The sequence below is a fragment of the Moschus berezovskii genome, chromosome 24, assembly GCF_049115385.1.
Source record: "Moschus berezovskii isolate FMDL1 chromosome 24, NW_MosBer_1.0, whole genome shotgun sequence".
Classification (NCBI taxonomy): domain Eukaryota; kingdom Metazoa; phylum Chordata; class Mammalia; order Artiodactyla; family Moschidae; genus Moschus; species Moschus berezovskii.
In genome coordinates this window covers 23,703,420-23,719,061 of record NC_142483.1, presented here as the reverse complement: position 1 = coordinate 23,719,061, position 15,642 = coordinate 23,703,420, and the positions used below count along the sequence as shown (strand labels likewise).

At 42.0% G+C, this 15,642-nt stretch overlaps 1 protein-coding gene across 3 annotated transcripts in view; it reads left to right on the top strand.

Annotated features, from left to right (window-relative positions):
• Positions 1 to 15,642, top strand: part of ADAMTS9 (ADAM metallopeptidase with thrombospondin type 1 motif 9) — a 172,582-nt gene that overhangs the window by 132,542 nt on the left and 24,398 nt on the right. For 2 of the 3 annotated variants that reach the window (XM_055414264.2, XM_055414262.2), the window contains 2 exons: positions 3,164 to 3,337; positions 14,327 to 14,500. In XM_055414264.2, the coding sequence (XP_055270239.1) occupies positions 3,164 to 3,337; positions 14,327 to 14,500 (348 nt within the window). The remainder of the gene's footprint in view (positions 1 to 3,163; positions 3,338 to 14,326; positions 14,501 to 15,642) is intronic. The other variant, XM_055414265.2, reaches the window with a different exon arrangement.

The following is a 15,642-nucleotide window of genomic DNA, read 5'->3' as shown; positions in this document are numbered from 1 at the left end:
TCCAGTGGCAGTGATTTTGTAACTCTTGGGATGTTTGGAGGTGTCTGGAGACAGTTTTAGTTGTCTCAGTTTGGCAGAGGAGAGGGAATGCAACTGACATGTAGTGGGATAGAGTCCAGGGATGCCCCTGAACTTTCTCCAGTGCACAGGACAGTCCCCAACAAAAACGATTTCTTAGGTTGAGAAACCCTAGAATAGAGCATGGCCTAGTAAGTGCCACTCAGTTCAGTTCAGTTCAGTCGCTCAGTTGTGTCCGACTCTTTGCGACCCCATGAATCACAGCATGCCAGGCCTCCCTGTCCATCACCAACTCCCGGAGTTCACTCAAACTCATGTCCATCGAGTCGGTGATGCCATCCAGCCATCTCATTCTCTGTCGTCCCCGTCTCCTCCTGCCCCGAATCCTTCCCAGCATCAGGGTCTTTTCCAGTGAGTCAACTCTTCGCATGAGGTGGCCAAAGCCACTAAGTTTGCTATTATTGTTACCGGTTGTTATTTATTAAAGTTAGTTCATACTTTAGTTATTAAAGTTCGTTATTTTTCAAGCTAATTCCTCCTTTGAATCCTGTCATGGCCATGATTGTAGCAGTCATACTGATAGAAAGTATGTAAAATACTTTCCAGGCTTTCAAGTGTGTATTACAGTTCCCTAAGCATCACAAGTTCCATAGAGATTCTTTTTACCTATAGAAAGAAGCATTAACTTTCCCCTTTAAATCGGTGAGTTCTGCATACTAACATTGCATAGCAGGGAGTACAAAGAGATGAAACACAGCTCCTAGCTTAGTAGTTTGGAACTAAAAACATCTGCTTTCAAACCTGCACAAATAGACTGCTATGCAGGAATGATAGTTGCAGGGGGAAGGCACATGTTAATACACTGTTCAACCTTTTTCTTCTGCAGAGTAACTAAAAATTGGACTACATAGAACAAGAATTAAGCACGCACACGTGCTCACACCACCATCAGCACCTCCAGGGTCACAGAGAGGTCTTTCTGATGCTGTTTTATTCATGGGGTTTCTGCACAAATCTCTCAGAATTTACCAAGCAAGTCTGGCTCGCTCTGTATGCTAAATGTTGCCTCCCCTGAGACAGCACAGGAAGAAAAGTTCAACACAGAGAACTAACTCTGATGCAGTACACTTCATTTTGAACCAGGATTACCATGGATGCAGTTTTCACAGAGTCAAGGCTGATTATACCTTGCTGTGCATATAAGCCCTGTAAAAATCTTTGAATATGTTAAGTCAGGGCTAGCTTTGACAATATGAAAAGCCACAATGACATTATTGTATAATTGAAACTTCCTCTGTCTTTATTTGCCCTTTGAAAAAAAATATTGAACATTGTAGAAATTATTTCTTAAATATTAGATGCTTATGGCTGATAATACCTTACCTTTGCTGAGCCATAAGTAATAATTTAGTAACAAACAGTAGCATCAAAAATAAATTTCCATTTACTTGGAACCTGAATAGTATACACCGGAAAGCCTTTAATGTTTTTTCCTTTTTCTTTACCTTATTAAAGCATGATCAGATTTTGAATATATATATCAGCTCTATGCAAATTCAGACTTGTTTACTTAATTGTTCTTATTCTTTTCTGTTCTGTTTTATGTTTAAGACCCCAAATTCAAATACTCAAAGAGTGTTTTGGTGGTTGTTTGCTGTCGTTGGTTGACAATTTCTGTCATTCCTGTGCTAATTCTCCCACGTTATAGTTCATTCATTTAATGTGGAATCAATGGGAAATATACACATAGCTCCCCAAAGTATTAAATGGCCATCTTCTGTAGACAAGGCAGTCACTTGTGCTCAGGCACCCTCTCATTCCACCCAGAGCAAAATGACTTTAAATGTCTGGTTTCTTGTGGGTCACAAACTCATTCAATCCAATTAATACAATTAAACCCAAACAATAGTAGCAATGTTGCTCTAAAATATTTCCTTCTCTTCAGCTAGCTTTGATGTGAACATTTAAGCTCCTTGCCTGACAGACTTATCTGAAATGATATGATTTCCCAAGGTTCCTTCTAAATATTATCACCTGTTTTTTTTTAGAATCTGAAATGGAAATAATACTAATATGCACCAGAATTCATTAGGGTGTGCTTCTTGATAGTAAATTCCCATTAGCTTCAGAGTAAGATGAATCCTGCTGCAGGGTAGTTGGACAGGAATTTTTGTCTAATTTAAAAGCTTGATTCTATTCTGTATGAAGACTTCCTCTTAGGAATATGGCTTTAATGTATGTTAAGCTTGTTTTCTCAATCAGACAAATGAATGGAGGCTCAGCTATCACACAGACTTGGAAACAATTTTTAATAGCTAAGTGAAATAATAGGCGTTTCTTTCCAGTTAAATGTTGCCTTTAGTTTCTCACTGTCAAAAGCTTAATAAAGATAATAATTCTTGGCCTGCCCATGAGTGAGATTATGAAACCCAGTAACGAGGAAACCACTAAAAAATTAATTTAGAGAAAAGTTAATTGCAGATTAATAGGGTGTTTTGCAGCTTGGTCAACAAAATGTTTCAGCCTGATTAACAGTATTTTTCATGGGCTGAAAACACAACACCCAAGGAAACAGTTTTTCTCTGTCAGCTTTTATTTTTCGTACATTCATCCAAATTCCCCTATCTCCAGGAATAGGAGCAAGAAGAAGAGGAGACTGGAGAAAATAATTCTACTTATAAGGCCATAAAATCTTCAGTGATTTTCTCTCCTTGAGTTATAATTTTCATCTGCCAAGAAATTCTCTTGTGTGCAACTGTCTCTCCAATTTTCAAGGCCCTCCAACCTTCCGGGATAGAAATCACTTGGGATTTTCATTTCCCATGGCAGCAGTACTCTAGGATGTACTGAATGTCTCTGAATGATGTCTCCCAACCTCTTCCATAGTCCAAGAGTTTTGTTAACTTGAGAAATTACCCCCAAACTTGAGTCTCTTCCTCAGTCAACTGGCTTTGATAGGCAATGAGGCTGCAGATTTTAGACATTTCCTGGGTCCCTTTCACTGGCAATTAGAAAACCCCGTGATGGCTGTGAAGATCATTGGATTAGGAATGCCATCCCCAGGTCCTTGACCCTCTCCACCCTGATGATCGCCCCCTCCTACCAACGACCCGAAGCTCCCACTTACATCCTCTTGTCCTTGTAGTGTTCGGTGTCCTGCGGCCAAGGCGTGCGGCGGAGAAATGTGGGCTGTCAGATGGGAACGCACAAAATAGCCAGAGAGCCCGAGTGCAACCCCTACACCCGACCGGAGTCGGAGCGCGCCTGCCAAGCCCCACCATGTCCGCTCTACGCGTGGAGGGCAGAGGAATGGCAAGAAGTGAGTAGAGCCAGGAAGCGGGCACCTGCCAGCCTCTCGCTCAGCCCCCTTGCTATCATCACATCCGTTCCCCTGTGAAGCCCTCCAGCGCGGTGACCAGGCTGGCGTTTTCCCACAAGGTCACTGTCAGAGGGCCAGGAGTTCCTTCCAGCCAGGGTGGGAGAACTCCTCCTTTTTCTGCCGTTCCGATGCTTGTGTTCTTGATGTTGCAAATCTGGCTGCCTCCAGAAAAAGTTGAACAGGCCGTGGGCCAAATGCATGAAGATAACTTTCCCAGAAGGAGGGGGAGATGGAAAAAATATTTTTGAATGTGTGTATTTAGACGTGGTCGTTTGTGTGAGTTCAAACAGCCACTGGGCAGACCCTAGGTAGATCTCCTCTGGAATTTTTTTTTTCTTCCACGGCTTCGGCCATCAGCTGGAAGGCAGGCATTTCATTTGAAACCCGGATTAATTAGTGAAGGATTTTCAACATTTAAAAAACTGAGTGACTCTGAAGAACTGCTCCATTGATGCAGAAATAGACCAATTTGTTTTTCTCCAAGTTAATGTCTAGTTAAAGAAAACACTAAGTGTCCCTGAGGAATGGCCTGGCTGTAGCAAGGATAGGACTTTCGTAGGGAGGATCCTGTTTCCAGTGGAGAAGATTCAGTTGTACAAAAGGGAGGAAAAGATATTTAAGAAAACAATACTTTATCTACTGACATTGGAATGAAACAGAAAGTACAAGGTGTAAAACGTTCAGAGATAGGAAGATTGAGACAGGAATTTCCCACCAGGAATAGTTTTTCAGGACAGGAGAGACAGTGCCTGACATTCTGGTGAGTGCTTTATGTTCATCACATGTTTATTTTTGTTATGGTGTAAGATTGAGGTCCAGTTTTATTCTTTTGCATGTGGTGCTTTGGATATTATGAACCTTTTAACCATATAAATTCCTCCAGCCTGTGAGCACAGAATCTTTCCATGTATTTCTGCCTTCTTCAGTGTCTTTTCTCAATGTCTTGCAGTTTTCAATATACAGATCTTTCACCTCCTTGGTTAAATCTATTCCTACATGTTTTATGCTTTTTTATTCCATTTTAAATGGGATTTGTTTTCCTACAACTGCATTATTAATCCTTGTGGGGATTCAGCCTTCCAGCTCTGTTCTTCCCTCTCTCTCACCTTCCTGATTGATTACTTCCATTGTTTTCAGTCATCTCTTTTCTTTAGGAGTCTCACCCTCTCTGTCTACTCAAAAAAAAATTTTTTTTTCTCAGTTTCCTTTTCAAAGGAAAGGAAAGGGTTTTTTGGTTTCTTTTCTTTTCTTTCTTTCTTTCTTTTTTTTACTTCTACCAGACAGTGGTAGAGAGGAATGGCTAGAGCAGTTATATTTCAAATTAATTGTACTTAAGCCACACAAGTTGCTGGGAACCCCAGAGGCTGTAGAATTCTTCAGACTTGGTTCATATCCTGGCACTGCCACACTTCAGACGCTTGACTTAGAACAAGGACGCCTAATTTTCTGAGCTGTGAGTTTGCCATCTGTAAAATGGTAAAATGGCAACTATGCAAAGTCCCTCTGAGAAAATTACAAATCGAGGGGCTTGGGTGAGATACAGAAGGGAGAAAAGATTGCCTCGTCTCTGCCTGTGTGTCACCACTCGATACTCTTTCTGAGTCTTGCTTCAGACCTACCACCGCCTGCTTGCTCTCTCTTCATGTCCTGCCAAACTCAACCCTGTGTGACTGCTCCAAGGAGCACAGAATAAGAGTGTTCAGAAATGAATCTAAGCTGACAGCTGACGCATTAGCCAACTTTTGAAAACGCTGGAGTCAGTTGGGAAAATGCATGCTCCATTGACACTTCTTTCTGACTCCCACAGACTAGAAATCTTGCCAGATAAGCACGGAGGAGATCCTCTTCTATGATCATCCAAAACATGCCTAGAAATTTACATCTTTGCATGTGCCATGCAGATCGATCTTTCTAAATCCTTCCTCAAATGTTGCTTTCAAGTGCCATGTAAGAACAGAGACCTACGAAGAAAGCCTGGCCTGTGGCTCAATTTAGAAGCTGGCCAGATGGAAGCAATGAGAAAAGCAGACTCTGATAGTTACCCTCCTGCCAACATGCTTTCCCATCAGCCTGAACCCAAAGTAAAGAGTTGGAGACTAGTGGACCTGGTTGGTGAGGGGGTTGGAGGCCCTCACATGACACTAAGTGGGCCGAAGTGAGACTCAGGGCTGCGGATGGTGGAGGGAGAAGCTGCATCAAAAGCCATAGTTCCTCATTAGCAGGGCATGCTGGTGGTCCTTTCTGAACATCCCCTTGGCCACAAGGCTTCAAGGGAATGCTGTGAGCAGTTGGGTAACCACCTTCATAAGCCATGTCAGGAATGGCCTCTCATCCTATTTACCTGGGGCAGCCCTGGTGTATTGCCCCTATTTCCATGGTCTAAAGTGTCCTTGTTAAACAGTCAACTGGATGGTCACTTGATAGTCCATCCCCTTGATGCTCCCCTCAATCAACCTGCACCTTCATTCTTGTTCTCTCCTCCTCTGCACCCCCCACTCACTCCACTTCCATTTTACCTGATACGTGCTTTGTGCAGACACATGTCTTAACTTCCCTCCCCTCATCAAGTGACACCTTGACCTAATGTCAGTGAGATGTCAGGGCACAGCCTTAGAGCCCAGTGAATCAGATGCTGGACACTTGCTACCCCATCCCATCCCATTATGGGAAGTGCTCTTCTTAGCTATTTTTGACAGCTAACTCAGACCTGTTGTTTGCTTTCTACATGTGCATTTTTTCATTTTGCATTCCCCTTGGACACTATTAAACACCCACCTGTTTGTTGGCAAGATGTATTTCATGCCAGGCATATAGCAAATGGCACCCTCCTCTTCATGAGAAATAATCCAAGTGTCACCTTGAGAAGCATGAGTTCCACCTATGTGCAATAGCATGATCATCAGGAATGTTGTATACAGTCACATAGGTTGCACACTGTACAAGCCCAAGGGTGCCATTCCCATAGGCTACAATGTGAGGGGCATCCTCTATGATTATCTGGTACAATAGCCCTAATACAAATGATAATAAAAGTAATACATCTCATTGTTCGTTAAGCTATGGACCAAGCACTCCATTATTTTTATATGGAGGACCTCATTTAACCTTTTCCATAACTCTCTGGTGTTGTAATTAAATTTTTATCCTCACTTAAAGATGAGGAAGTTTGAGGCTTAGCTAAGTTAATTCACCCAGGTTCATGTAGTTACTAAGTAATGAGGCTGGGATTTGAAGCCCAGAAGCCTGACCGCAGGAATACAAGCTCTGAATCGTTATGTTCTACCTCCTCCCGTGTTGACACGCACCCAAGGTGAATTCTTTTATTTTATTTTTGGCTTGGCCAGCCTCCTTCTGCATAGTTGGCATCAAAGTATTAGTAGAATTCTCTAGAGGGTGACTACCCCACCCTCTTCTTAAAATGAAATTCTTGATCCAGTTGGTTGATAATCAGACCTTAAGGCATGTGGTTGAGGGGAAGTCTTGATGAAGATGGAGCATGTCAGTGGTCCCCTTTGTGTATTGAAAGGCCTGTTGACTATATTGGGCAAGGGGCGTTAATGTTTATTCATGGTACCACGAGGATAGAGCCTGGACTTTCAGATATAGCACAAAATAATTGAAGAAGAGAAAAATGCTCTCTTCAGAAAACCACAATGTTGTAAACAAGACCACCTGGGACTCTGGGAAATTGACATCAAATCTATGGTTCATCTGCAAAATGGGTATTATATGTCAGACTTTGCTGAATCAGGGTCCTAGATTACATGAGGTTAAGTGAGGGATTCAGTGCAGTGCCTAGCATAATTTAGGCCTTCTGCAAATGTTACTTCTCTTTGGTACAGTGAACTCTTGATGGAGAGTTCACATGATGACCAGCACTTCAGCAAAGACTGTGTATCACAGTGTTGGGCTTTTAAGATCACCTGCCAACTTTGAGCTAGTTATTTAGCTTTTCACTGCTCAGTTTTACTCACTTTTGAATTGTTATACTCTTGAGGCTGAGTTAAAAAAATTGACTTTTTAATTCTTTTGAAAATTACCATCATAAGAAACTTATAGTATTATAATCTATAAATTTATAGATTATCAAAAGCCCTATAAGTAAGCTAATGAATTTACTTATAGCTTACGTATAGGGCTTTTGATCAAATATGAATTCTGAGTATGTGGGTTATAGATCTCTTAGCTTTAAAGGAGTAAATCTCCCAGGACTTACGAGTGTTCTTTTTTTTACCTTTTCTTACCTTTACCCAGAATACTCTCCTTCCTCCCTGGTACCTCTGTTTCACAATGAGGCTGCCCTCCTGCTTTCCTTACTTGGGTGAGCCTTGCTTATCCTTCAAGTCTCAGATAAGATGTCGTATCTTTTCAGAAGCCCTTGCACATCATACCTCCCCTCGAATAGCTGAGTCAGGTAGCCCTCCTGTCCACTCTCACTGCACCCTGAGAATACTCTGCTTCAGCAGTTAGCCCTCTGAATCGTTTTCGCCTATCTTTGCTGTCGATAGTGGCAGCTGGTTGAAGTCATAAAGCTTGTTCACCAGAGTTCTCCCCAGCTTTTTGCACAGTGGCTGCAGCATTGAAGACACTTTATGAATGAGTGACTCCATGAATGAATGCAGTGGGAGAGTAATAGGTAGAGGGAAGAAAGGAAAGAAGGAAGGGAGGAAAAGAGGAGAGGGAGAGAAAGGAAGGAAGGAAGAAGAAAAGACTAAAAAACAATACCTGGTAATTGGCTTCAACTCTAAAATCACAGCATTGTAAACTGGCTTTTAGAACAGTCAGACAAGCTCTGTTTTTCCTGCAAGAACAGCTGTTTTACTTTCCTGTCACATTGCCATGGACAAGCTGTGCTCAGATCTGCCTGGCCTTTGTAGAGCTGCCCACCCCACGGCTCTTTGACCCAGTGCAGGGACTTGGACCACGCTAACGCATATTTGGATTCTAAAAACTTTTATTGATATCAGCTGTAAAATGATTCCCAAGTTCATCTTCTTAGCACAGAAAAATTAGTCATGAGCTGCAGGTCCTTGGCCAGTTGGTTACAAAGATTTTATGAAGTTTACAGTAGGGAGTGATCAGGTTTTGATGTGTGAACAAGGGCCAAATACTAACTCTTTATTACTCATTCCTTCCTTCATGTAGTCGACAAATCTGTATCGAGTACCTGCAAAGTGCCAGGCATTAGGCGTTACGGTTGCAGTAGAAAATGTGAAATTGCTATGGTAGGGATTGATTATCTAGTGAAAGAGACAGACAGAAGACAAGCAAACAGACATGTTCTATGAAACCGCCAATTATGAAAAGTGCTGTGATGGGAAAAAAAAAAATACGGACAAGGTGCTGAGATAGAGAATGAGAGGCTAGCCCTACCTTCTCTAGGGTGGTCAGGGGTGAAGTGCCAAGAGGCAGTGATCCTGGGTAGAAGAGAGAGGGAGGACAGAGCCCAGCGTGTTTGTGGACCTGTGATCAGTGATTTTTAATATTCCTACTGGGACACACTGAAGGCTGAGGTGATGGGCAACTGTGTTTGTTTGGGTTTTTTTAATCAATAAAGAATTTTTAAATTATGTACATTTTTAGATGTAACGCTGTGACATAGTTAGTAGATTGTAGTGCAAATATAATTTTTTTGTGTGCCTTGGAAAACTAGGAAACCCATGTGACTCGCTTTATTGTGATATTCCCTTTATTGTGATGATCTGGAACCAAACCCACTATGTCTCTGAGGTGTGTTTGTATTGGTTGAATGAGTGAATGACTTTAAAGCTACAAAATGTATCCACACAGTTATTTCTGCCTTTTACCCTGGCACATATAATATTTTAGGACAAAGATGCCCAAACTCCACTTTTAAAATGAACCTGTTGTAATTTGAAGGTTGCTTTTTATTTTTTGGATGTAAAGCAATGTTTGGATAAACTGATTTTTACTTTCTGTTCCTCTTAGCCAAAGACTCTGTTTAGCACAACCAGAACACTATATTGTCAAGTTCTTCATTTGTTCTTCTGCTTGCTTCCCCACACACTATTCAACAGTGATAGCCTGACCCTAGTAAGAACACAACACATTCTTTCATCCATGGAGAAAATCAGCAACCATACAGGTTGAGCAGGTGAATATGAAGAATGATTTTCTTTCCTCCATGGTTAGAGCACCTAAGCAAAAAAAGTAAAGCAACTCGATTCCAGTCTTTTAGGAAAGACAGTTTCTACTCATTGCATTAAATGATCCTTTTTAGACATCACCCTGTGGTCAGCCAAACCAGCTAAATAAAATAGTGCCTTAAAAGTTTATTTTAGATCTTCCTCACCCTCAAATTTAAAATGTTATTTCCCCGCTGTGAGTTTCAACACATTTACAGGCACATGTAGCCCTTGAGACAGGGGCCAAACTACCCAAGTTAACCCAGGGTTGTGATCGTTGCTTTCTCAATCACAGGTATGCTGAATTTCAGAGAGGCTGGTAGTATGTCTTATATATTTTGTATAGATTTTTCTAAAAGCTGTAAAGAAATTAGAGAAAAATCTTCTGAATATTAAAATAAGCTTAGTTGAGCTTTTCCATCTGTTTTCCAGAATATTCTAAGTCATATTCCAGGACAGAGGAAAGAGTCATAAATCTTACATGGGTGGAATGGGTGATATTACTGAAAGCTAATAAAATCCTATAGTTTGGGCTGGATTGCTTTCTGATTACCCAGCCCCTATGCTCTGGTTAGGATTTAAAACCCCAGGAGAAAGCCCATGCTAAGTGATTTTCAGAGCCACTGTTGACTCATTCCAAACCACTGGGCAAGTCACTTATTTACTTACTTTAGTTATTCTAAAAGTTATATTCAAAATAAGGTTTCCCAACGCCCTTTGCCACCATTGGCAAAATAGTTTTTTTGGTAGTTAAGCATTACTTAAGACCAAGGGAGAGACATCTAACAAGCGGAGAAGTAATCCTTGCTTTTCTGCTCTAAACTGTTACTTATTGATACAGTTTAAAGTCCTCTGGATTAGTGAAAATGAAAGAGGACACTGGACGGTTTAGTCCAGGTTGACTGCTCAGTAATCATGTTCTTCTCTGTGCTATCTAAGTCCTGATTTCTCAGAAATTACCTTTTCTGTGGGGAGTTAAGTATGTCTTCTGCACAGATCTATACATCACAGACTAGCCAGTTTTGATTTGTGAGATTCAATGGCTCATTTAGCTTTTTTTAATGAAGCAACAGAAACATTATTACTTCACAATGGTTCTCAGTATCCTTCAGGAGAAGAGAAATCCCAAGAACTGCTGAGTCAGAGCTGGGCTAGGCATCAGGCACAGCTAGTCTCCTGAACTGGTAGGAAAGGATTTGCTCCTCTATGCTCATCTCACGCTGTTTTCTATTCATATTTGTGCCCCAGAAAAATTATGAATGATTCCATACCCTGGATGTTGAGTTCGAAGCAACAGAAATTTTGAATTAAATTTGCAAATATTTGATAAGGAGCTAGGGAGGCCTGGCGTGCTGTGATTCATGGGGTCGCGGAGAGTCAGACATGACTGAGCGACTGAACTGAACTGAGCTGAACTGATCAAGACACAGCCACTTACATACCCCCTCTACTTTTTGAAAGAACAAAGCAGCTCACAAAAGACATGGGTATACCAGATGACCCAGCATTTCTAACTCCTAAGGATACACCCAAAGGAATTGAAGTCAGGTGTTCAAATCTGCATACAAATGTTAATAGCACTCTTCATAATATCCAAAAGACTGAGACAACCCAAATGTCCATTAACATTTGAATAAACAAAATGTGGTATATCCATACAATGCACTATTCAGCCATCAGAAGGAATGAAATACTGATCCACGCTCAACGTGGCAAGATCTTGAAAGCATTCTGCTAAATGAAAGAAGCCAGACACAACAGCTGGATGATTCCATTTCTATGAAATGCCCACAACAGGCAAATCCATGAAGACAAAAAGTAGATTGGTAGTTGCAACAATCTGAGAGAACGAGGGAATGAGGAGTGATTGCTTAATGGGTTTAGGGTTCCCTTTTGGGGTAATGTGATTTCACAACATGGCCAGTGATCACATGCCACTGAATTGTACACTTTCAAATGGTTAAAATGGTGAATGGATTATGTCTATTTTCCTAACCAAAAAAGAGAAAGAAAGAAGGAAGGAAGGGAGAAAGGAATGAAGAAATGAGTAAAGAAAGAAAAAGAAAAGAAAGGCAAGAGGTATATGACGTAAGACATCTCTGGGTCAAGCTGAATTCCGCACTCAAATGCCTTTGGGATAAGGCAGGTCATAAAAGCAAAGGAGACTTATCAGAGACAAAAGAGAAATGGGATCTGTGACGCTCTCTAGACTAAAAGGAGAAAGTTTAAAATATATTATGTGAAAAACAATGACAGTTTACAGTAGTCGGATAAGGCCCCAAGACAACAAGAGTTTATAATCCCTGGTTAAAGGAAACCTAAGCTGTCCTTGCCACAGGTTGGTTACAGTGCCTTTGCTATGTAATCTAGAGTCTTGAAATGTTGAGTGACACAGATGCTTTAGATAGGACAGGCTTTGGAAGACCTTTAACAGCACAGATAACCAAGGTAAAACTTCTACAGTGGGGTTTGCTCTTGGTCAAAGTAAAATGAGATGAGTAATTTGTGGTCCGCACAAAGATCATCCTAGATTGAAATATGCCACTTGCTCCATGTTCTCCACATGGTTTATGGGAATGAAAAACCTCTATCCTGTTTACCTCACAAAGAGATGGATAGCCTGGGATCTTTAGGCGGCTAAATCCTAGTTTATTCATCTGAAAAATGGAAATTATAGTAGTGGCTCAATCTTGATCCCTAGCTGTCTACTTCTTTAATGTCCGTCTTTGCTACTAAAATACAGCTCATCTCTGTGCTCTCTGTGTCCATTACCATTCGACCAGACCCATCATAGGGCCAGACACTTCTTAGGAACTTGGTGGATACCAGCCAAATGATCCAGGGTTGACACCAGTTCAGTCTGGAGAAGAAAAGGCTGTAGGTGCCACAGAAAAGCTATCCTCAGGTGCCCGAGGATGGTTATTTGTAGGAAACAAAACTTGTCCTTTATGCTCCCTCAGAATTAACCACTAGGACAAGAGGTTGGAGTCAGCAAAGAGATAGGCTCAGTTCTATGTTATAAGATGAAATGGACCACCTGAACAGGGAATAACTTCCCTGACTCTAGAGGTATTTCAACATCAACATCTAGAGGCCATATGTTTTAAAGAGATTTAGTGTTTCAGTGAATGAAGTAAGGTTCTTTCCAAATCCAATTTTCATTCATTCACACTTTTATTGCTTCACCCTGACAGTCACTTATTGAATGCTGATCACTATGGCAGAAACAGTATTGTTGTTACCAAGTTCAAGCTCATGCTGCTTGCCCCATGACATATCAGTAAATCGAGGGATGAGGTATTCAGGCAAGGAATAGCAATTTTCTGACTTTATTCAGAAAGACAGTGGACCAAGAAGATGGTGGACTAGTGTCCCAAAGAACCATCTTAACCAGAGCTAGACTTATTGGTTGTTGCAGACTTCTTGATATCAAAATTCTTTGTTCTCAGAGCTGTCCAAGTAGGTCTGGTCACAACATTCCCATAAACCTCCAGTAGGACCATTGTTATTTTATTTTTGGCAACTTTTTAGCCTTATATGAATGAATACTTTAAAGGTCAGAGCCTTGAGAATGGGCTGTAACATACATTACAGGCAACATTCTTTTATAAAAGGTGCAGAGGCAGCATGGCTAAGTACAGGCAACAGAGCACAAGAGTTGGAGCCAAAGGATTAGATCCAATATGGAGTCTCGTGTGTTATTCTCAGTTACATTGTTATGAGGGTAAAATAATGAGTTCTCTGATAATACCTACACTCAGAGATCTCCCATTCTTAAGGAGCATAAAGAAAGGAAAATCAGTTCAGTTCAGTTGTTCAGTCATGTCCGACTCTCCACGACCCCATGGACCACAGCACGCCAGGCCTCCCTGTCCATCACCAACTCCTGGAGTACACTCAAACTCATGTCCACAGAGTCGGTGATGCCATCCAGCCATCTCATTCTCCGTCGTCCCCTTCTCCTTCTGCCCCCAGCCTTTCCCAGCATCAGAGTCTTTTCCAGTGAGTCAACTCGTCGCATGAGGTGGCCAAAGTATTGCAGTTTCAGCTTTAGCATCAGTCCCTCCAATGAACACCCAGGATTGATCTCCCTTAGAATGGACTGGTTGGATCTCCTTGCAGTATAAGGGACTCTCAAGAGTCTTCTCCAACACCACAGTTCAAAAGCATCAATTCTTCGGTGATCAGCTTTCTTCACAGTCCAACTCTCACATCCATACATGACCACGGGAAAAACCATTGCCTTGACTAGACGGACCTTTGTTGGCAAAGTAATGTCTCTGCTTTTTAATATACTATCAACGTTGGTCATAACTTTCCTTCCAAGGAGTAAGCGTCTTTTAATTTCATGGCTGCAGTCAGCATCTGCAGTGATTTTGGAGCCCAAAAAAATAAAGTCTGACACTGTTTCCAATGTTTTTCCATCTATTTCCCATGAAGTGATGGGACCAGATGCCATGATCTTTGTTTTCTGAATGTTGAGCTTCAAGCCAACCTTTTCACTCTCCTCTTTCACTTTCATCAAGAGGCTTTTGAGTTCCTCTTCACTTTCTGCCATAAGGGTGGTGTCATCTGCATATCTGAGGTTATTGATATTTCTCCCAGGAATCTTGATTCCAGCTTGTGCTTCTTCCAGCCCAGCATTCCTCATGATGTACTCTGCATATAAGTTAAATAAGCAAGGTGACAATATACAACGGAAAATAAATGATCCCAATAACAAGACACGAGAAATCATCTATTATTCTTCCACATCACCACCTGTTTTGTCTGTCTTTAACAGTGCACCAAGACTTGTGGTGAAGGCTCCAGGTACCGGAAGGTGTTGTGTGTGGATGAGGACAAAGGTGGTGAGGTTCACGGCATGCACTGTGACGTGAGCACACGGCCTGTGGACCGTGAGAGCTGTAGTCTGCAGCCCTGCGAGTATGTCTGGATCACAGGAGAATGGTCAGAGGTATGGTCTTGGGGGTTCTGGAACTGCCTGCAGTCAGCAATGGCCTTGGGGTGACAGACTGATGAGGGCAAGAATGAGGGAGATACACACCCACTGCTGGTTCTCTCCCTGAGAACTGGAAACCCTCAGACAAGTCCCTCAGCCTTCCTGGGCTGGAGTAGTACATATGCAAACCTGGGGAGGTGCATGAGACGGTGTCCAAGCTCCCCTCAACTCTAAGATCGTGTGATTCACCCCGATGTCCTGTTATTATCATTAGAAAGATTTCTTAGAGGATGGCTATAGGTGCCTGAAGAAGGTTAAGTATAAGAAAATATCTTAGGGGACTTTCCTGGCAGTCCAGTGGTTAAGACTCTGTACAATGCAACAGGTATGAGTTTGATCCCTCCTCGGGGAACTAAGATCCCCCATGCTACAGGGCACAGCCAAAAAAATTAAAATATCTTAGCATGAGGGAGGCAATAAGAAATGGTGGGGACTCTGACAAACTAGCACATGGTGTGTAAAAGGAACAGGTTCTCTTCCCCTCCAGTGAAGGCCGTGCAGAAATGTGGGTCCTGTGTTAGCAGAGGTGATCTTTCAGAGTCAATCATAGGATGTTCCCCACCTTATTCCTCTCTCTGACCCCCCACCCCCAGAAATGAGAGCCTCTTACACATTAGAACTCTGGTGTGCAATGGATAAAGGAAGCCATAGGCACTCAACAATTTCAGGATGCTCTTAACAGCTACTGAAGGGTGTGTGTTCTTTTCAGAGCTGTGGAGGCCTCTGGATAGAACTTGACTGTTTTTGGAGCTTCCTTCCATTGCTATAAAAGACTACCTCCCAGCGCATCCCCCACATAAATGGGGATTCCTATTGCTCCTGTCTGATAGGGGGAAAGGATCTTAGCACCTGCCATCTCAGATGTTCAGCCTTTAAAGTAATGCAGACTGAGGTCCAGGCATGCATTTTAGATACTCTAAAATACCCACAGCTTGGCAGACAGCATTTGTAAGCCATCTACCCACGCATGACATACCTCAGACGAGCCCTGCACTCTGTTGGCCTGGTATCAGCTGCATCTTTGGGCATTTGAACAGCAGCAGCCAAAGAAAGTGGATGCAGAGTGTTTCCAAGTCTCAAGCCAGCTGGAAGGGAAG